This window comes from Coregonus lavaretus, assembly GCF_964263955.1.
Source record: "Coregonus lavaretus genome assembly, chromosome: 1".
Classification (NCBI taxonomy): domain Eukaryota; kingdom Metazoa; phylum Chordata; class Actinopteri; order Salmoniformes; family Salmonidae; genus Coregonus; species Coregonus lavaretus.
The window spans coordinates 85,266,157-85,288,656 of NC_139988.1; the positions used below are offsets into that span (position 1 = coordinate 85,266,157).

Here is a 22,500-nt window from a genome sequence, read left to right on the forward strand (position 1 = left end):
GCGCAACAGCGCCTCTTCAACCTCAGGAGGCTGAAGAAATTCGGCTTGTCCCCTAAGACCCTCACAAACCTTTACAGATGCACCATTGAGAGCATCCTGTCGGGCTGTATCACCGCCTGGTACGGCAACTGCACCGCCCGCAACCGCAGGGCTCTCCAGAGGGTGGTGTGGTCTGCCCAACGTATCACCTGGGGCACACTGCCTGCCCTCCAGGATACCTACAGCACCCGATGTCACAGGAAGGCCAAAAAGATCATCAATGACATCAACCACCTGAGCCACGGCCTGTCCACCCCACTACCATCCAGAAGGCGAGGTCGGTACAGGTGCATCAAAGCTGGGACCGAGAGACTGAAAAACAGCTTCTATCTCAAGGCCATAAGACTGTTAAATAGCCATCACTAGCCGGCTACCACCCGGTTACTCAACCCTGCACCTTAGAGGCTGCTACCCTATATACATAGACATGGAATCACTGGTCACTTTAATAATGTTTACATACTGCTTTACTCATTTCATATGTATATACTGCATTCTACTCTATTTTAGTCAATGCCTCTCCGACATTGCTCATCCTAATATTTACATATTTCTTAATTCCATTCTTTTACTTTTAGATTTGTGTGTATTGTTGTGAATTTTTAGATACTACTGTACTGTTGGAGCTAGGAACACAAGCATTTTGCTACACCCCTAATAACATCTGCTAAATATGGATATGTGACCAATAAAATGTGATTTTATTGAGATGTATAGAATGCGCACCTCTGATCTTTGCCATTGAACGCTTCTTGTGATAGCAAAGCCCATAGAGGGCTTGTCCCGTCTAGTGGCAAGTGTGCCCTCTATACATCTCTATGGGTCCCTGTAAGTGCGGTCTATAACCAGAACTGGCGGCTGGAGAGAAAGATTCTGAATGAAAAGATATCTGTACAGATATTTGACTTACAGTATATATGGCTAATTAAGCAGCCCATATGATATTTAATATTTAATATGCCATTTAGCAGACGCTTTTATCAAAAGCGACTTACAGTCATGTGCGCATAATTTTTTACGTATGGGTGGTCCCGGGGATCGAACCCACTACCCTGGCGTTACAAGCGCCGTGCTCTACCAATTGAGCTACAGAGGACCACATCGCAGCACTTGTAGACTAGCAAAACAACGCACCAGATGAAAGGAGAAACTACTGATCAAACCTGAGTCGCTCGTCAAATCTGACATTGCCCATTCTGATATTTCTTCATTTTAATTGTTTGGATTTGTGTGTATTGTTTTGTATTGTTAGGTATTACTGCACTGTTGGAGCAAGGAACATAAGCATTTCGCTGCACCTGCCATAACATCTGCAAAATATGTTTACGCGACCAATAACATTTTATTTTATTATTCTATTTTACAATTGTAATATAACGTGTCGCTTTCCACACAATTTACTATTGTAATATAACCTGTCTCTTTCCACACAATTTACTATTGTAATATAACGCGTCGCTTTCCACACAATTTACTATTGTAATATAACGCGTCGCTTTCCACACAATTTACTATTGTAATATAATGCGTTACTTTCCACACAATGTGATATTGTAAAGTAGCGCGTTACTTTCCACACAATGTGATATTGTAAAGTAGCGCGTTACTTTCCACACAATGTGATATTGTAAAGTAGCGCGTTACTTTCCTCACAATGTGATATTGTAAAGTAGCGCGTTACTTTCCTCACAATGTGATATTGTAAAGTAGCGCGTTACTTTCCACACAATGTGATATTGTAAAGTAGCGCGTTACTTTCCACACAATGTGATATTGTAAAGTAGCGCGTTACTTTCCACACAATGTGATATTGTAAAGTAGCGCGTTACTTTCCACACAATGTAATATTGTAAAGTAGCGCGTTACTTTCCTCACAATGTGATATTGTAAAGTAGCGCGTTACTTTCCACACAATGTGATATTGTAAAGTAGCGCATTACTTTCCTCACAATGTGATATTGTAAAGTAGCGCGTTACTTTCCTCACAATGTGATATTGTAAAGTAGCGCGTTACTTTCCTCACAATGTGATATTGTAAAGTAGCGCGTTACTTTCCTCACAATGTGATATTGTAAAGTAGCGCGTTACTTTCCACACAATGTAATATTGTAAAGTAGCGCGTTATTTTAAATGTAACAAGTAATATGTAATACATTAGTGTTTCAAGTAACTAATCCCAACACTGCACCTTACACAATTACACACACCTCATCCTTCGTCATCTCGATCCTAGGTAAGAACGGTGACATCGACTATTGCGAGCTGAACGCTGTCATTGGCTATAAGAGCATCGTGGCGGACCCGGTTACGTTCAGGTCACGGTCGAGCTACGTGACCCTGCCCACACTCCAGGCATACTACTCCATGCACCTGTTCCTCCAGTTCAAAACCACCTCACCTGACGGACTCATACTCTACAACAGAGGAGATGGAAACGACTTTATAGTGGTGGAGCTGGTCAAAGGGTAATTCCCTCAACATTCAAATTACATCCTATTGACACTATATTGTCTGTCTATACACTACTGCTACTGAACAACAGAGGAGATGATATCATTTGGTGAAAGGACTAGTCTATCTGCTAGCTACTCATGGATATGCAGTTCATATTATAATACTCTAATCCTAATCTCCCTCCAACCCTCCCTCCTTCCGTCCCCAGCTACCTCCACTATGTGTCAGACCTGGGGAACGGGGCTCACCTGATCAAAGGGAACTCCAACTCTCCTCTTAATGACAACAACTGGCACAACGTTCTCATATCCAGAGACACCAACAACCTGCACACTGTTAAGATAGATACCAAGGTCACTACACAGACCACTATGGGAGCCAAGAACCTTGATCTCAAAGGTAACACTCAGCCCTTGTCCCTTATAGCAGTGAGGGCAGTACTGTCAGCTAAGAGAGAGCCAGGTATGGAGCGTGGAGTTGCCACTCAAGCTGTGCTGTGTTCCTATAGGTGACCTGTACGTAGGGGGCGTGGCTAAAGAGATGTACCGTGACCTTCCCAAGCTCGTCCACTCCCGCGAAGGCTTCCAGGGTTGCCTAGCAACCGTCGACCTCAACGGCCGATTACCCGACCTGCTGGTCGATGCTCTAGCTACGACCGGACAGGTGGAGAGAGGCTGTGAAGGTACACACACACACACAGGTATACACACACGCACACCATGAGCACCTACACAAAAAACGTATAGAAAAAATACACACATACCAGGACCTCCCCCTTACCATTGCATATCATAGCTTATTTTTTTATTATTCTAGCTCTTGCTCCAGCTAACAGCTAATTTTATTTGTATTATTTAAATTGATGTTTTAATTATGTTGGAGATTATCCCACATGCTTTCTCTTCTCTTTCTCCTCTGTCTCCTCTCTGTCTCCCCTCTCTCTCTCTCTCTCTCTCTCTCTCTTTCGCTCTTTCGCTCTCTCTCTCTCTCTCTCTCTCTCTCTCTCTTTCGCTCTTTCGCTCTTTCGCTCTCTATCTCTCTCTCTCTCTCTCTCTCTCTTTCGCTCTCTCTCTCTCTCTCTCTCTCTCTGTCTCTCTCTCTCTCTCTCTCTCTCTGTCTCTCTCTCTCTTTCGCTCTCTCTCTCTCTCTCTCTCTCTCTCTCTCTCTCTCTCTCTCTCTCTCTCTCTCTCTCTCTCTCTCTCTCTCTTTCTCTCTCTTTACTAACCATCTAACACAATTAGCTTGTTGTTGTTTTCTTTTTCTTTTTGGCTGACGAAAGTAGCATTATTGAAAGCTGCCTTGCAAGGTAGATCGCTCTGTGTGTACGTGTCTGTGTGTGTTCTTGTGATCGACTGGGTTCAAACCTGAGTCTCCTGCACACCACAAGACTGTGTTAGCCCACTGAGCTAAAGTCAAGGCAGTAGCTCAGGGAGCTAACACATGGGTTCAGGTCTCAGGCAAGGTTACTCTTCATGTGAGCCACCTCGGTTACACTTGCAGGTACGTGTTTGTGTGTGGTATGTTCTGACGTGACCTGTCCAGGCCACCGTAATGACCTCATCCCCTCAGTGACACCATTCCTGTTTAAGTTAGACCACACCCTCTTCACCTCCGTCACTTGGAAGCATGATTCTAACCCCACCCCCTTCTGTTTAATCCCTCCCTCCCTGGGGCGGCAGGTAGCTTAGTGGTTAAGAGCGTTGTGCCAGTAACCGAAAGGTCGCTGGCTCTAATCCCCGAGCCAACTAGGTGAAAAATCTGTCAATGTGCCCTTGAGCAAGGCACTTAACCCTAATTGCTCCTGTAAGTCGCTCTGGATAAGAGCGTCTGCTAAATGACTAAAATGTAAAATGTCTGTATCTAACCTAGGGCTGGCCGACCTCATGGACAGACAGCTACTGGATGTGAAGTAAATTGTAATACCAATTCAACAATCCAAAAGTGCTTTTCATTTTCAATGAAGATCAACTCTTGAAGGAATGGGTTCACTTAAAATGTGAATGAATATGTTTTTTGTCTGGGCTGTTGTCGATCAGAGTTTTTAAGGGCTTATTCTGATTATTTTGTTACTTTCAGCAAGCCTCTGGTTGACATTAGCTTTCCTTGTTTCGAAGCTAAAGGATTTGTCTCTTTCTCTTTCCAGGTCCCAGTACTACCTGTCAAGAAGACTCCTGCTCCAATCAGGGCGTGTGTTTACAGCAGTGGGAGGGATTTAGCTGTGATTGCAGTATGACATCATTCGGCGGACCACTCTGCAATGACGGCGAGTCACTTCTTATTTCCTATGTCCTATTTCCTTTTTCCTACTTCTTGTTTCAGCCCATTTTACAACAAGTCATGTATCTGTTGTCCACAGCGGGGACCACTTATATCTTTGGTCGTGACGGGGGTGTGATCGTGTACACCTGGCCTCCTAACGAGCGCCCCCAGTACACGGGCCTGACCGGCTGGCGCTGGGGCTTCAGCACACAGCAGAAACGCGCTACGCTGCTACGGGTCGACAGTGCCTCGGGACTGGGGGACTATCTACAGCTACAGATAGTAAGGACTACACTGGCCTCTACAGAATCACTGTGGAACTGCACTGTGTCCTCCTCAACTCAGCACTCTGCTACACTACCAGCTACAACCCTTTATCTCTTCTTATCCTCTCTCTCTCTCTCAATTCAATTCAATTTCAATTTCATTTAAGGCTTTATTGGCATGGGAAACGTGTGTTAACATTGCAAAGCAAGTGAAGTAGATAGTAAAAAAAAGTGAAATAAACAATAAATATTAACAGTAAACATTACACTCAGAAGTTTCAAAAGAATAAAGACATGTCAAATGTCATATTATGTATATATACAGTGTTGTAACAATGTGCAAATAGGTTAAAGTACAAATGGGAAAATAAATAAACATAAATAGGGGTTGTATTTACAATGGTGTTTGTTCTTCACTGGTTGCCCTTTTCTTGTGGCAACAGGTCACTCTCTCTCTCTCTCTCTCTCTCTCCTCTCTCTCCTCTCTCTCTCTCTCTCTCTCTCTTTCTCTCTCTCTGTCTCTGTCTCTGTCTCTGTCTCTGTCTCTGTCTCTCTCTCTCTCTCTCTCTCTCTCTCTCTCTCTGTCTATCCTCTCTCTCTCGCTCTCTGTCGCCTCTCTCTCTCTCTCTCTCTCTCTCGCTCTCTCTCTCTCTCGCTCGCTCGCTCGCTCTCTGTCTCTCTCTCTCTCTCTCTCTCTCTCTCTCTCTCTCTCTCTCTCTCTCTCTCTCTCTCTCTCTCTCTCTCTCTCTCTCTCTCTCTCTCTACTCTCTCTCTCCAATTCAAATTCAAGCTGCTTTATTGGCATGAAAAACATTGTGTCCATATTGCCAAAGCAACAATGTATACAATATACATTGTAAGAAAATAATAAAGAATAATCATATAAAATGGTAGTAATAATAATAAATAAATAAATAATAATAAAAACAACAATAAAATGTTAACAGTCAATAGTAGAAATATAATAAATATAAAAGGCTAAACATGTAAAATGAAACTATAACTAACTTATAACTAACTAACTGTCATCTCTCTATCTATCTCTCTCTCTCTATCTCTCTCTCTCTCTCTCACACTATATCTCTCTCTCTCTCTCTCTGGCTCTCCATTTCTCTCTCCCCAGGATAAAGGAAATATTCGGGTAGTGTTTAACGTGGGGACAGATGACATCAACATTGAAGAGACTGCTAAATTCGTTAATGATGGGAAGTACCACATAGTTCGGTTTACCCGCAGCGGAGGCAACGCAACCCTGCAGTTGGACGACCTGCCAATCATAGAGCGCTACCCCTCAGGTAGGGACCGACCACAGCCTACACCTGCCTGTTACAGCCAATCACACAACAGGGCTTCGCTTCTCTTCCTGAATTAAAGGAAGTGACTATACATCGTAACTGTTTCTATTAGTATTAATATAAAGATGTTGTAATGTTGCTGTTACTTATGTTATTACTACATCATACTACATTACTATTATGACTTGTGTTATAACTTGCTGAAGATCAAATGTGTATTTTACGATGTTATTTTCCTGTTTAAACATAAAAAAAGAAATATGTAGTTACACTTCCCCTGTTGCCTTGACTCCAGGGAGTCTGTACTGACATCACTGGTCATTTATGTTGCCATGTTAAATAGTGTGTCACGTAAATTAACCATGTAAACATTTAATACAGATAGCAGTTGTGTTTTATTTAAAAAAGAAAATAATAGCCGTTGGGGCATTTGGCCAAACAGCAACACAATAAAAATGTCAATGTATTAACTAGACTGGGGGAAAAAACTAAGGGAAAAACTGATTGTATTTCTTTTAGCATTGGGTTTTTAAAAATGTTATGTTATTGTTTTTATATTGAGTATTTAGCTGTTAGCTAAAAGGCTAAACACTAGACAGAGGTGTATGAGGGTTGATCTGTTAGCTTTAACAGTGATTATCATTATTATTCTGTTGTTTTATCAAACTCTCTAAACCCAGTCAGATGTTTCCTGTCTGTCAGATGTTAAGTAACTGTTTAAATGTATCGTTAAATCAAAGCCCATGAACAGAAAGTCAATGTCCGCTTGCTGGCTGCTGCTCATGAATGTAACTCTTATTGAAGTTAATGACACAGCAACAATGTTCGGACCGACAGGACCTTGGTCAGGACTTTGACTTTCTCTTCATGGCTATTTATTTTGTTGTCCAGCTCCTGTGCCAGGTGTAATTACTGTGTTTTCATCTTTAAATTAAAGGCAACATTGATAACGAGCGCCTGGCCATCGCTAGACAGAGAATCCCCTATCGGCTCGGTCGAATAGTTGACGATTGGCTACTCGACAAAGGTAAAAACATACATTAAAATTACTTTAAACTTTCAACTTAAAAGTCAACCTGAAGCAAGTTGAAACAGTGACCATCCACTAACATCTAAAATTATAAATCCATAACTAAGTTTAAACGTTATAGTAACTGTTAGAGTATAATATTGTCAGACTGTGTAAACTGTAGTGTAACTGTTCTGTTCTGTAATACAGTAATTTACTGTAAACTGTAGATAAAGAGAGAGGTAATAATACCAGGTTAAAGGGACAATGGGAAGATTCATCTGAATAAATGTGAAACTAATACAGATAAAATGTACTTGTTTAAGATTTTTCATAATATTGTTTCTCCAATTGTAAACATTTAAAGGGGTTCACTTAAGCATATATCAATTTTGAACATTATAATCTGAATAGCCAAAGTAAAGTTCATAATCAGATATTACATGTAAGACTTGAGAGATGTTAAATGCACTGTTTTGTTTCAAATTGACCTCTTAACCTTCAGCAGAGCACCTTTAAATGCCTGAAGTCCCTTTAACTGTGACCAGAGACAGAGCTATGACCTGTGCATGCTTCATAGAGCTTCATATGTCTTCATAATGTTTCCTTCATTGGGCTTCTTAAGGCTGTAATAACCATATCTGAGGATAATCAATCGATATGTCTGATCAACATGACTCTCTCATGATTCGTCTCCACAGCAACCATCTCTCAGCTACCTCATCTCTTCTCTCTTCATCCTCCTCTTCCTCTTCTTCTCCTCCTCTCTCCCTCCAGCCTCACATTCCACAGTACGTCTTAGTTTCCTCATGTCCCACGTCATCCTTTTTACATGCTAACAACAGGCTTACAACATGCTTACGACATGCTAACAACATGCTTACAATACACCAACATGCTTACAACATGCTAACAACACGCGTACAACACACAAACAAAATGCTTACAACACGCTCACAACACGCTCACAACACGCTTACAACACACTTACAACACGCTTAACAACATGCTTACAACACGTTAACGTCATGCTTAACGTGTGTATTATCATCACACCGACGACTCCTATGTATGCGTCTGTGTGTGTCCAGGCCGCCAGCTGACCATCTTCAACAGCCAGACGACGGTGACGGTTGGAGGAGGAGAGAAAGAGGGTCAGTTCCAGGGTCAGATGTCTGGTCTCTACTACAATGGACTGAAGATACTCAACATGGCCGCCGAGGGACACGCCCACATCCGCCTGGAGGGCAGCACACGATTGGTTGGGGACATGCCCGCCTCCTCCATCACGCCCCAATCCAGCGCTGCCGCCGGGGGCAACCGATTAGACCCCGCCGGCGACATCACCACGACAACCGCAGCAAATAGGAAGCAAGGAGGAGGAACTACGCAGCAGGTAGGAAGCAAGGAGGAACTATGCAGCAGGTAGGAAGCAAGGAGGAACTACGCAGCAGGTAGGAAGCAGGGAGGAGGAACTATGCAGCAGGTAGGAAACAAGGAGGAGGAACTATGCAGCAGGTAGGAAGCAAGGAGGAACTATGCAGCAGGTAGGAAGCAGGGAGGAGGAACTATGCAGCAGGTAGGAAACAAGGAGGAGGAACTATGCAGCAGGTAGGAAGCAGGGAGGAGGAACTATGCAGCAGGTAGGAAGCAGGGAGGAGGAACTATGCAGCAGGTAGGAAACAAGGAGGAAGAACTACGCAGCAGGTAGGAAGCAGGGAGGAGGAACTATGCAGCAGGTAGGAAACGAACTATGATGCTATCTAAGGCATAAACAGGCTAACTAAGCTATTCGTAATCTCACACATATAGATACTTTATACAGTGCCTTCAGAAAGTATTCATACCCCTTGACTTATTCCACATGTTGTTGTGTTACAGCCTGAATTCAAAATGGATTAAATTGTTTTTCAATCTCACCCATCTACACCAAATAACCCATAATGACAAAGTGAAAACCTGTTTTTATAAATATTTGCAAATGTATTGAAAATGAAATACAGAAATATCTCATTTACATAAGTATTGACACCCCTGAGTCAATACTTTGTAGAAGCACCTTTGGTGGCGATTACAGCTGTGAGTCTTTTTTGGTAAGTCTCTAAGAGCTTTGTACACCTGGATTGTACAATATTTGCCAATTATTCTTTTAAGAATTCTTCAAGCTCTGTCAAGTTGATTGATGATCATTAATAGAGAGCCATTTTCAAGTCTTGCCATAGATTTTCAAGCCGATTTTAAGTCAAAACTGTAACTAGGCCACTCAGGAACATTCAATGTCGTCTTGGTAAGCAACTCTAGTGTAGATTTGGCCTTGTGTTTTAGGTTATTGGCCTGCTGAAACTTTAATTCTTCTCCCAGTGTCTGTTGGAAAGCAGACTGAACCAGGTTTTCTTCTAGGATTTTGCCTGTGCTGATAGCTGTATTCTATTTCTTTTTATTCTAAAATGCTTCCTAGTCCTTGCCGATGACAAGCATGCCCATAACATAATGCAGCCACCACCATGCTTGAAAATATGAAGAGTGGTACTCAGTGATGTGTTGGATTTGCCCCAAACATAACACTTTGTATTCAGGACATTTTTTGTCACATTTTTTGCAGTATTACTTAAGTGCCTTGTTGCAAACAGGATGCACGTTTTGGAATAGTTTTATTCTGTACAACCTTCCGTCTTTCCCCTCTGTCAATTAGGTTAGTATTGTGGAGTAACTACAATGTTGTTGATCCATCATCAGTTTTCTCATATCACAACCATTAAACTCTGTAACTGTTTTGAAGTCACCATTGGCCTGGTGAAATCTATGAGCAGTTTCCTTCCTCTCCGGCAACTGAGTTAGGAAGGACACCTGTATCTTTGTAGTGACTGGGTGTATTGATACACCATCCAAAGTGTAATGAATAACTTCACCATGCTCAAAGGGATATTCAGTGTCTGCTTTTTTTTACCAATAGGGGTCCTTCTTTACAAGGCATTGGTCTTTGTACTTGAATCTGTGCTTGAAATTCAGTACTCGATTGAGGGACCTTACAGATTATTTGTATGTGTAGGATACATCGTTTTTCAAAACTCCTGTTAACCACTATTATTGAACACGGAATGAGTCCATGCAACTTATTATGCGATTTGTTAAGCACATTCTTACTCCTGAACTTATTTAGGCTTGCCATAACAAAGGGGTTGAATATACTGATTGACTCAAGACATTTCAGCTTTACATTTTGTATTAATTTCTAAAATGTTCTACAAACAAGATTCCACTTTGACATTATGGGGTATTGTGTGTAGATCAGTGACACAAAATCTAAATTTAATCAATTTTAAATTCAGTCTGTAACACAACAAAATGTGGAAAAAGTTGGATTCAAATTTGTGCTGCAATGAGCTGTGTTAACCTGCTATAATCTGCTATGAGCTGCTATGAAGGTTATGACCTGCTATGACCAATCAGGAGGTTATGATGATGAACAGGCTCTCTGTGTGGAGATGGATTCTGGGTTATGAAATGGTCTGCCGCGCTCTGAAAAAAATGTATCCAATGATGCGAGTTGCCATGGAGATAGTGAACCCTCTCTCTCGCTCTCTCTCTCCCACTCTCACTTTCTCTCTGTCTCACTTTCTCTTTCTCTCTCTCTTTCTCTCTCTCTCTTTCTCTCTCTCTCGTTCTCTCTCTCTCTCTTTCTTTCTGTTGTGCTCCATAGTGTATAGTTCCTCTGAGTATAGGCTGCCAGCTGTCTCAGACATAAATAATGGAATGCAGAGCTGTGAGCCTCAGGCATCAATAATAGATCTAGATGTATTGGGTGGATGGATGGCTGGATGGATGGAGGGTTTAAGTGACGGAGTGAGACACAGGCTGAATCCCAAATCACTCCCTTCCCCTCGCCCCTCGGCCCTCCATTTGCGCGTTCACGTGTGCCTCCGCCATATGCACAAGTGTCCGAATGCTGAGGGAGTGAAAATTATCCATGTTGTAGGGGCTAATTAGACCCTCAGATAGCCACTTCGGGCCAAGCCAGCAGGCTTCAGAGTGCAGTGCTCTCCCGTTTGCGCAATTTCCTACGAAAGAATGGAGAGGCGTGCTTAATTATATGTCACGTGCATTTGTTTGTCGGATTTCGAGACTTGACACATGTAAATACCTCCTAAATTAAATGTTAAACTGTTACTGAGTTGTATGTCTTGTAAAACAACAGGGGGGGATTTCTTAATTAGAATTTCATGCTCGTTTTATTATTTAAAAGTGGAAGATGAATTGCATCATTCAAGTAACTAGTGTGTCCCGAAATGGATGGGTTTATTGATCCCCTCCCCACTCTGGAAGTCACCCTGAGCAACACCCTCAGCAACACGTGACAACGGAGAGCCCTCCGAGCGAGTTGGTAGGGGCGAGGTGGTGGTTTGAGATTCACTGACAGTGTTGCTCTTTACTCCTCAAACGTGTGTGTGTGTGCAGTCGGTGGTATCCCAAGATATGAATTAGGTCATATGTATGCTTGATATGGTGCAGTGTGTGTGTGTGTGTTTCTTCCTGCAGCTCTGAGTTTAGTGAGATTCCCTCCTATGAGTCTGAATTATTAATAATGCTGAAGTGTCCACTCTGTCTCACTCTGCTCAATTTAGTTTTGATGTTTGTGTGTGTGTGTGTGTGTGTGCGTGCGTGTGTTTTTGTGTGTGTGCTCCATGTGTTTTATAGGTAGAACCAACTGTAGCAACCTCAGACCCCCCCTCTCTCTCTCCCTCTCTCTCTGTCTCTGTCTGTCTCTGTCTCTGTCTCTGTCTCTCTCTCTCTCTCTCTCTCTCTCTCTCTCTCTCTCTCTCTGTCTCACTCTCTCTCTCTCCTCTCTCTCTCTCTCCCTCTCCTCTCTCTCTCTTCTCTAACTCTCCTCTAACTCTCTCGCTTTTCTCTCTCTCCTTTCTCTTCTCTCTTTCTCTCCTTTCTCTCTCTCCTCTCTCTCTCTCTCCTCTATTCTCTCCCTCTCCTCTCTCTCTCTTCTCTCTCCTTTCTCTCTTCTTTCTCTCCTCTCTCTCTCTCCTCTCTTCTCTCCCTCTCCTCTCTCTCTCTTCTCTCTTCTCTCTCCTTTCTCTCTTCTCTCTCTCCTTTCTCTCTTCTCTCTCTCCTCTCTCCTCTCTTCTCTCCCTCTCCTCTCTCTCTCTTCTCTAACTCTCCTCTAACTCTCTCGCTTCTCTCTCTCTCCTTTCTCTTCTCTCTTCTTTCTCTCTCTCTCCTCTCTCTTCTCTCTCTCTTCTCTTCTCTCTCTCTCTTCTCTCTCTCTGTCAGCAGCGATAGGTAGTTAGCGTATCAGTGCATCTCCTCGTTTTCTCCGTGCTGACAGAGCTGCTGCTAACAGAGTGTGTGTGTGTTTCTGAAGACAGTGTTAGAGCAGTGTGTGTAAACCGTGTGTGTGTGTGTGATGTGTGAGGCAGGCAGGCATGGACGCTCGCTGGCATTGTTCAGCTGATCAGGTACTGATTTTACTCCTTCAGCATGATCACATCTTCTCCTTCAACTCTTCATCTCTTCATCTCTCTATCGTTCCCTTTTCTTTTCTCTCTCTCCCCTTTCTTTATCTGTCTCTCTCTCCCCTTTATCTGTCTCTCTCCCCTTTATCTGTCTCTCTCTCCCCTTTCTTTATCTGTCTGTGCTGGAAGGCAGCATGCATCACTGCCAGACAAAGAGAGGGAGAGATAAGGCTGTAGAGGAGAGACGGAGAGACAGAGAGATAAAGAGGAGATGAGGCTATAGGAAGAGGTTGGCATGCATTGTTCAGGAGTTCGAGTGTGGAATAGACATTTAATTGGCTCACTTTTAATTGACAACTTAAAGGGCTGTGGTTTGATTGACAGGTCTGTAGTTTGATTGGCATGTGAGTAGAGGTCAGCTGCGGAGACAGTTCCCTTTCGATGAGATGGAAAATGTTGAATCAACTTGGATTCTAATGGTAATGAAAGGCTGTCAAAGGAGTATCTTTGTTATTGGTCGCATACACATATTTCGCAAATGTTATTGCGGGTGTAGCGAAATGCTTGTGTTTCTAGCTCCAACAGTGCAGTAATATCTAACAATTCACAACAATGCACATCAATTTAAAAAGTAAAAGATTGGAATTAAGAAATATAGAAATATTAGGAAGAGCAATGTCAGAGTCCAGAGTGTGTGTATATATATATATATATATATATATATATATATATATATATATATATATATATATATATATATATATGTGTGTGTGTGTGTGTATATATGTACAGTGGGGGGAAAAAGTATTTAGTCAGCCACCAATTGTGCAAGTTCTCCCACTTAAAAAGATGAGAGAGGCCTGTAATTTTCATCATAGGTACACGTCAACTATGACAGACAAATTGAGGAAAAAAAATCCAGAATATCACATTGTAGGATTTTTAATGAATTTATTTGCAAATTATGGTGGAAAATAAGTATTTGGTCACCTACAAACAAGCAAGATTTCTGGCTCTCACAGACCTGTAACTTCTTCTTTAAGAGGCTCCTCTGTCCTCCACTCGTTACCTGTATTAATGGCACCTGTTTGAACTTGTTATCAGTATAAAAGACACCTGTCCACAACCTCAAACAGTCACACTCCAAACTCCACTATGGCCAAGACCAAAGAGCTGTCAAAGGACACCAGAAACAAAATTGTAGACCTGCACCAGGCTGGGAAGACTGAATCTGCAATAGGTAAGCAGCTTGGTTTGAATAAATCAACTGTGGGAGCAATTATTAGGAAATGGAAGACATACAAGACCACTGATAATCTCCCTCGATCTGGGGCTCCACGCAAGATCTCACCCCGTGGGGTCAAATTGATCACAAGAACGGTGAGCAAAAATCCCAGAACCACACGGGGGGACCTAGTGAATGACCTGCAGAGAGCTGGGACCAAAGTAACAAAGCCTACCATCAGTAACACACTACGCCGCCAGGGACTCAAATCCTGCAGTGCCAGACGTGTCCCCCTGCTTAAGCCAGTACATGTCCAGGCCCGTCTGAAGTTTGCTAGAGTGCATTTGGATGATCCAGAAGAGGATTGGGAGAATGTCAGATGAAACCAAATTATAACTTTTTGGTAAAAACTCAACTCGTCGTGTTTGGAGGACAAAGAATGCTGAGTTGCATCCAAAGAACACCATACCTATTGTGAAGCATGGGGGTGGAAACATCATGCTTTGGGGCTGTTTTTCTGCAAAGGGACAATGACGACTGATCTGTGTAAAGGAAAGAATGAATGGGGCCATGTATCGTGAGATTTTGAGTGAAAACCTCCTTCCATCAGCAAGGGCATTGAAGATGAAACGTGGCTGGGTCTTTCAGCATGACAATGATCCCAAACACACCGCCCGGGCAACGAAGGAGTGGCTTCGTAAGAAGCATTTCAAGGTCCTGGAGTGGCCTAGCCAGTCTCCAGATCTCAACCCCATAGAAGATCTTTGGAGGGAGTTGAAAGTCTGTGTTGCCCAGCGACAGCCCCAAAACATCACTGCTCTAGAGGAGATCTGCATGGAGGAATGGGCCAAAATACCAGCAACAGTGTGTGAAAACCTTGTGAAGACTTACAGAAAAAGTTTGACCTGTGTCATTGCCAACAAAGGGTATATAACAAAGTATTGAGAAACATTTGTTATTGACCAAATACTTATTTTCCACCATAATTTGCAAATAAATTCATAAAAAATCCTACCATGTGATTTTCTGTATTTTTTTTTCTCATTTTATCTGTCATAGTTGACATGTACCTATGATGAAAATTACAGGCGTCTCTCATCTTTTTAAGTGGGAGAACTTGCACAATTGGTGGCTGACTAAATACTTTTTTTCCCCACTGTATATGTATATATGTATATATGTATATATATATATATATATATATATATATATATATATATATATATATATATATATATATATATGTATATGTATATATATGTATATATATGTGTATGTATATGTATATGTATACATGTATATGTATATATGTATATGTATATATAAAAAAAAAATATATATATATGTATATATATATGTATATATATATGTATATGTATATATATGTGTGTGTGTGTGTGTGTGTGTGTGTGTGTGTGATTGGATGTATATACATTATGGACAGTATATGGATATAATATGAAGTATATCTGAAGAATAGTATATGTACAGCAATAGTTAAATAGGATGGCCTTGAATACAATACAGTATATACATATGAAATGAGTAAAACAGTATGTAAGCATTATTAAAGTGGCCAGTGTTCCATTATTAAAGTGACCAGTGTTCCATTATTAAAGTGGCCAGTGTTCCATTATTAAAGTGACCAGTGTTCCATTATTAAAGTGGCCAGTGTTCCATTATTAAAGTGGCCAGTGTTCCATTATTAAAGTGGCCAGTGTTCCATTATTAAAGTGGCCAGTGTTCCATTATTAAAGTGGCCAGTGTTCCATTATTAAAGTGGCCAGTGTTCCATTATTAAAGTGGCCAGTGTTCCATTATTAAAGTGGCCAGTGTTCCATTATTAAAGTGACCAGTGTTCCATTATTAAAGTGGCCAGTGTTCCATTATTAAAGTGACCAGTGTTCCATTATTAAAGTGGCCAGTGTTCCATTATTAAAGTGACCAGTGTTCCATGTCTCTAGCAAGCCTCTAAGGTGCAGAGAGATGGAAGATTAGAGTAACAGGTATTGCATTGATCTAAAGAAACACATCTGCTCACAGCTGCTCTTGACTCTCTTGACCAATCACGTTCAGGCGATTGGGGTCTTCGGCACCCTTTCAGCAGACAGCGTTATGTTTACTTTTCTCCCGGGATTTTTGATTGGCTAATTAGCTCAAGTGAAATCCATCACATCGTTGCAAGAAGTACCTGGCTGATGTAGTAATTCATTTGATGTTAGCTTGTATAGTGCTTTGTACCAGACTTTACTTTTCTGCATTTCTGTTATCTTGGGATGCATGTTAGGCTACATTTTTTTCATCGATTTTTTGTGAGGTTTTTGTGGATTCTAGTCCAGTTCTATGTTGGGTTCTAGGGATATTATAGTTTGGCTTCTAGACCTGTTCTATATATCTGGTTCTGCTGTTCTTTCCTGTCTCCATACCAAGGTTAGTTATGACTACTGCAATGCATCACACTTCCATTTTAATTCATCACTGACTCTAAGTGTGTTTTTAACACATGCACACACACACACACACACACGCTCACACACACACACACGCTTATGCACACACAAACATTTCTCAGCTGTAAAGTTTATGTTTGAGTCTATCTCATGAATATGATTAGCATGATGTTAACTTCAGCTGCAACACTTTGTCTCCCTCCTCCTTTTCTGATGACTGTCCTTATCCTGTCCTCCCTCCCTCCATTGCTCTCTCTTTCCTCCATCTCTTTCTCATCTTCCATCTCTCTCTCTCTCCCAACATAGCTCTTTCTTTTTCTCTCCCTACCTCCATCACTTCATTCCTTTCTCTCTCTCTCTCTCTCTCGCTCTCTCTCTCTCTCTCTCTGTCTAGTGGTGAGTGTCAGTGTTTCAGGTCTCTCTATCTCTCTCTCCTTTTCTGATGACTGTCCTTATCCTGTCCTCCCTCCCTCCATTGCTCTCTCTTTCCTCCATCTCTTTCTCGTCTTCCATCTCTCTCTCTCTCCCAACATACAGTGGGGGAAAAAAGTATTTAGTCAGCCACCAATTGTGCAAGTTCTCCCACTTAAACAGATGAGAGAGGCCTGTAATTTTCATCATAGGTACACGTCAACTATGACAGACAAATTGAGAATTTATTTTACAGAAAATCACATTGTAGGATTTTTAATGAATTTATTTGCAAATGATGGTGGAAAATAAGTATTTGGTCACCTACAAACAAGCAAGATTTCTGGCTCTCACAGACCTGTAACTTCTTCTTTAAGAGGCTCCTCTGTCCTCCACTCGTTACCTGTATTAATGGCACCTGTTTGAACTTGTTATCAGTATAAAAGACACCTGTCCACAACCTCAAACAGTCACACTCCAAACTCCACTATGGCCAAGACCAAAGAGCTGTCAAAGGACACCAGAAACAAAATTGTAGACCTGCACCAGGCTGGGAATACTGAATCTGCAATAGGTAAGCAGCTTGGTTTGAAGAAATCAACTGTGGGAGCAATTATTAGGAAATGGTAGACATACAAGACCACGCAAGATCTCACCCCGTGTGGTCAAAATGATCACAAGAACGGTGAGTAAAAATCCCAGAACCACACGGGGGGACCTAGTGAATGACCTGCAGAGAGCTGGGACCAAAGGAACAAAGCCTACCATCAGTAACACACTACGCCGCCAGGGACTCAAATCCTGCAGTGCCAGACGTGTCCCCCTGCTTAAGCCAGTACATGTCCAGGCCCGTCTGAAGTTTGCTAGAGTGCATTTGGATGATCCAGAAGAGGATTGGGAGAATGTCATATGGTCAGATGAAACCAAAATAGAACTTTTTGGTAAAAACTCAACTCGTCGTGTTTGGAGGACAAAGAATGCTGAGTTGCATCCAAAGAACACCATACCTACTGTGAAGCATGGGGGTGGAAACATCATGCTTTGGGGCTGTTTTTCTGCAAAGGGACCAGGACGACTGATCCGTGTAAAGGAAAGAATGAATGGGGCCATGTATCGTGAGATTTTGAGTGTAAACCTCCTTCCATCAGCAAGGGCATTGAAGATGAAACGTGGCTGGGTCTTTCAGCATGACAATGATCCCAAACACACCGCCCGGGCAACAAAGGAGTGGCTTCGTGAGAAGCATTTCAAGGTCCTGGAGTGGCCTAGCCAGTCTCCAGATCTCAACCCCATAGGAAATCTTTGGAGGGAGTTGAAAGTCCGTGTTGCCCAGCGACAGCCCCAAAACATCACTGCTCTAGAGGAGATCTGCATGGAGGAATGGGCCAAAATACCAGCAACAGTGTGTAAAAACCTTGTAAAGACTTACAGAAAATGTTTGATCTGTGTCATTGCCAACAAAGGGTATATAACAAAGTATTGAGAAACTTTTGTTATTGACCAAATACTTATTTTCCACCATAATTTGCAAATAAATTCATTACAAATCCTACAATGTGATTTTCTAGATTTTTTTTTCTCATTTTGTCTGTCATAGTTGACGTGTACCTATGATGAAAATTACAGGCCTCTCTCATCTTTTTAAGTGGGAGAACTTGCACAATTGGTGGCTGACTAAATACTTTTTTCCCCCACTGTAGCTCTTTCTTTTTCTCTCCCTACCTCCATCACTCCATTCCTCCCTCCCTCTCTCTCTCTCTCTCTCTCTCTCTCTCTCTCTCTGTCTAGTGGTGAGTGTCAGTGTTTCAGGTCTCTCTCTTCCCTCTCTCTCTCTCTCTCCCCTATCCTCTCTCTCTCTTCTCTCTCTCTCTCTCTCTTCTCGCTCTCTCTCTCTAACTCTCTCTCGCTTCTCTCTCTCTCCTTTCTCTCTCTAACTCTCTCTCTCTTCTATCTCTTCTCTCTCTCTCTCTTCTCTCTCTCTCTCTTCTCTCTCTCTCTCTCTCCTTTCTCTCTCTTCTCTCTCTCCTCTCTCTCTTCTCTCTCTCTTCTCTCTCTCTGTCAGCAGTGATAGGTAGTTAGCGTATCAGTGCATCTCCTTGTTTTCTCCACGCTGACAGAGCTGCTGCTAACAGAGTGTGTGTGTGTTTCTCAAGACAGTGTTACAGCAGTGTGTGTAAACCGTGTGTGTGTGTGTGATGTGTGAAGCAGGCAGGCATGGACGCTCGCTGGCATTGTTCAGCTGATCAGGTACTGATTTTACTCCTTCAGCATGATCACATCTTCTCATTCAACTCTTCATCTCTTCATCTCTCTATCGTTCCCTTTTATTTTCTCTCTCTCCCCTTTATGTCTCTCTCTCCCCTTTACCTGTCTCTCTCTCCCCTTTATCTGTCTCTCTCTCCCCTTTACCTGTCTCTCTCTCCCCTTTACCTGTCTCTCTCTCCCCTTTATCTGTCTCTCTCTCCTTTATCTGTCTCTCTCTCCCCTTTACCTGTCTCTCTCTCTCCTTTATCTGTCTCTCTCTCCCATTTATGTCTCTCTCTCTCCTTTATCTGTCTCTCTCTCTCCTTTATCTGTCTCTCTCTCCCCTTTATCTGTCTCTCTCTCCCCTTTATCTGTCTCTCTCTCTCCTTTATCTGTCTCTCTCTCCTTTATCTGTCTCTCTCTCTCACCTTTATCTGTCTCTCTCTCTCCTTTCTTTATCTGTCTCTCTCTCCCCTTTCTTTATCTGTCTGTGCTGGAAGGCAGCATGCATCACTGCCAGACAAAGAGAGGGAGAGATAAGGCTGTAGAGGAGAGACGGAGAGACAGAGAGATAAAGAGGAGATGAGGCTATAGGAAGAGGTTGGCATGCATTGTTCAGGAGTGCGAGTGTGGAACAGACTTTTAATTGGCTCACTTTTAATTGACAACTTAAAGGGCTGTGGTTTGATTGACAGGTCTGTAGTTTGATTGGCATGTGAGTAGAGGTCAGCTGCGGAGACAGTTCCCTTTCGATTAGATGGAAAATGTTGAATCAACTTGGATTCTAATGGTAATGAAAGGCTGTCAAAGGAGTATCTTTGTTATTGGTCGCATACACATATTTTGCAAATGTTATTGCGGGTGTAGTGAAATGCTTGTGTTTCTAGCTCCAACAGTGCAGTAATATCTAACAATTCACAACAATGCACATCAATTTAAAAAGTAAACAAATGGAATTAAGAAATATAAAAATATTAGGAAGAGCAATGTCAAAGTCCGAAATATATATATATATATGTATATATGATTGGATGTATATACATTATGGACAGTATATGGATAGAGTATGAAGTATGTCTGAAGAATAGTATATGTACAGCAATAGTTAAATAGGATAGCCTTGAATACGATACAGTATATACATATGAAATGAGTAAAACAGTATGTAAGCATTATTAAAGTGGCCAGTGTTCCATTATTAAAGTGACCAGTGTTCCATTATTAAAGTGGCCAGTGTTCCATTATTAAAGTGACCAGTGTTCCATGTCTCTAGCAAGCCTCTAAGGTGCAGAGAGATGGAAGATTAGAGTAACAGGTATTGCATTGATCTAAAGAAACACTTGACCAATCACTCTCTTGACCAATCACGTTCAGGCGATTGGGGTCTTTGGCACCCTTTCAGCAGACAGCGTTATGTTTACTTTTCTCCCGGGATTTTTGATTGGCTAATTAGCTCAAGTGAAATCCATCACATTGTTGCAAGAAGTACCTGGCTGATGTAGTAATTCATTTGATGTTAGCTTGTATAGTGCTTTGTACCAGACTTGTATACTGCTACATTTCTGTTATCTTGGGATGCATGTTAGGCTAAATGTTTTTCATAGATTATTTGTGAGGTTTTTGTGGATTCTAGTCTTGTTCTATGTTGGGTTTTAAGGATATTATAGTTTGGCTTCTAGACCTGTTCTCTCCTGTCTCCATACCAAGGTTAGTTATGAATACTGCAATGCATCACACTTCCATTTTAATTCATCACTGACTCTAAGTGTGTTTTTAACACATGCACACACACACACACACACACATGCTCATACAAACACACACGCTCATACACACACACACACGCTTATGCACACACAAACATTTCTCAGCTGTAAAGTTGATGTTTGAGTCTATCTCATGAATATGATTAGCATGATGTTAACTTCAGCTGCAACACTTTGTCTCCCTCCTCCTTTTCTGATGACTGTCCTTATCCTGTCCTCCCTCCCTCCATTGCTCTCTCTTTCCTCCATCTCTTTCTCGTCTTCCATCTCTCTCTCTCTGTCTAGTGGTGAGTGTCAGTGTTTCAGGTCTCTCTCTCTCTGTCTAGTGGTGAGTGTCAGTGTTTCAGGTCTCTATCTCTCTCTCTCTCTGTCTAGTGGTGAGTGTCAGTGTTTCATGTATCTCTCTCTCTCTCTCTCTGTCTTTTGGTGAGTGTCAGTGTTTCAGGTCTCTCTCTCTCTGTCTATTGGTGAGTGTCAGTGTTTCACGTCTCTCTCTCTCTCTGTCTAGTGGTGAGTGTCAGTTTTTTAGGTCTCTCTCTCTCTCTGTCTAGTGGTGAGTGTCAGTGTTTCAGGTCTCTCTCTATCTCTCTGTCTAGGGGTGAGTGTCAGTGTTTCAGGTGTCTCTCTCTGTCTAGTGGTGAGTGTCAGTGTTTCAGGTCTCTCTCTCTCTCTCTCTGTCTAGTGGTGAGTGTCAGTTTTTTAGGTCTCTCTCTCTCTCTGTCTAGTGGTGAGTGTCAGTGTTTCAGGTCTTTCTCTATCTCTCTGTCTAGGGGTGAGTGTCAGTGTTTCAGGTCTCTCTCTCTCTGTCTCTCTCTGTCTAGTGGTGAGTGTCAGTGTTTCAGGTCTCTCTCTCTCTCTCTCTCTCTCTGTCTAGTGGTGAGTGTCAGTGTTTCAGGTCTCTCTCTCTCTCTGTCTAGTGGTGAGTGTCCGTTTTTCAGGTGTCTCTCTCTCTCTCTCTGTCTAGTGGTGAGTGTCAGTGTTTCAGGTGTCTCTCTCTCTCTGTCTAGTGGTGAGTGTCAGTGTTTCAGGTCTATCTCTCTCTCTCTCGCTCTCTCTCTCTCTCTCTCTCTCTCTCTCTCTCTCTCTCTCTCTCTCTCTGTCTAGTGGTGAGTGTCAGTGTTTCAGGTCTCTCTCTCTCTGTCTAGTGGTGAGTGTCAGTGTTTCAGGTCTCTCTCTCTCTCTCTGTCTAGTGGTGAGTGTCAGTGTTTCAGGTCTCTCTCTCTCTCTCTGTCTAGTGGTGAGTGTCAGTGTTTCAGGTCTCTCTCTCTCTCTCTGTCTAGTGGTGAGTGTCAGTGTTTCAGGTCTCTCTCTCTCTCTCTCTGTCTAGTGGTGAGTGTCAGTGTTTCAGGTCTCTCTCTCTCTCTGTCTAGTGGTGAGTGTCAGTGTTTCAGATCTCTCTCTCTCTCTCTCTCTCTCTCTCTCTCTCTGTCTAGTGGTGAGTGTCAGTTTTTTAGGTCTCTCTCTCTGTCTAGTGGTGAGTGTCAGTGTTTCAGGTCTCTTTCTATCTCTCTGTCTAGTGGTGAGTGTCAGTGTTTCAGGTCTCTCTCTCTCTCTCTCTGTCTAGTGGTGAGTGTCAGTGTTTCAGGTCTCTCTCACTCTCTCTCTCACTCTCTCTCTCTC

At 42.3% G+C, this 22,500-nt stretch overlaps 1 protein-coding gene across 1 annotated transcript in view; it reads left to right on the forward strand.

Annotated features, from left to right (window-relative positions):
• Positions 1–22,500, forward strand: part of LOC311134263 (neurexin-1a-like) — a gene marked incomplete at both ends in the record, with an annotated part of 94,026 nt that overhangs the window by 64,571 nt on the left and 6,955 nt on the right. The window contains 9 exons of the mRNA XM_084167886.1: positions 2,273–2,504; positions 2,702–2,892; positions 3,002–3,175; positions 3,773–3,799; positions 4,637–4,756; positions 4,850–5,034; positions 6,142–6,313; positions 7,251–7,340; positions 8,414–8,718. Coding sequence (XP_084024012.1) covers positions 2,273–2,504; positions 2,702–2,892; positions 3,002–3,175; positions 3,773–3,799; positions 4,637–4,756; positions 4,850–5,034; positions 6,142–6,313; positions 7,251–7,340; positions 8,414–8,718 — 1,496 coding nt within the window. The remainder of the gene's footprint in view (positions 1–2,272; positions 2,505–2,701; positions 2,893–3,001; positions 3,176–3,772; positions 3,800–4,636; positions 4,757–4,849; positions 5,035–6,141; positions 6,314–7,250; positions 7,341–8,413; positions 8,719–22,500) is intronic.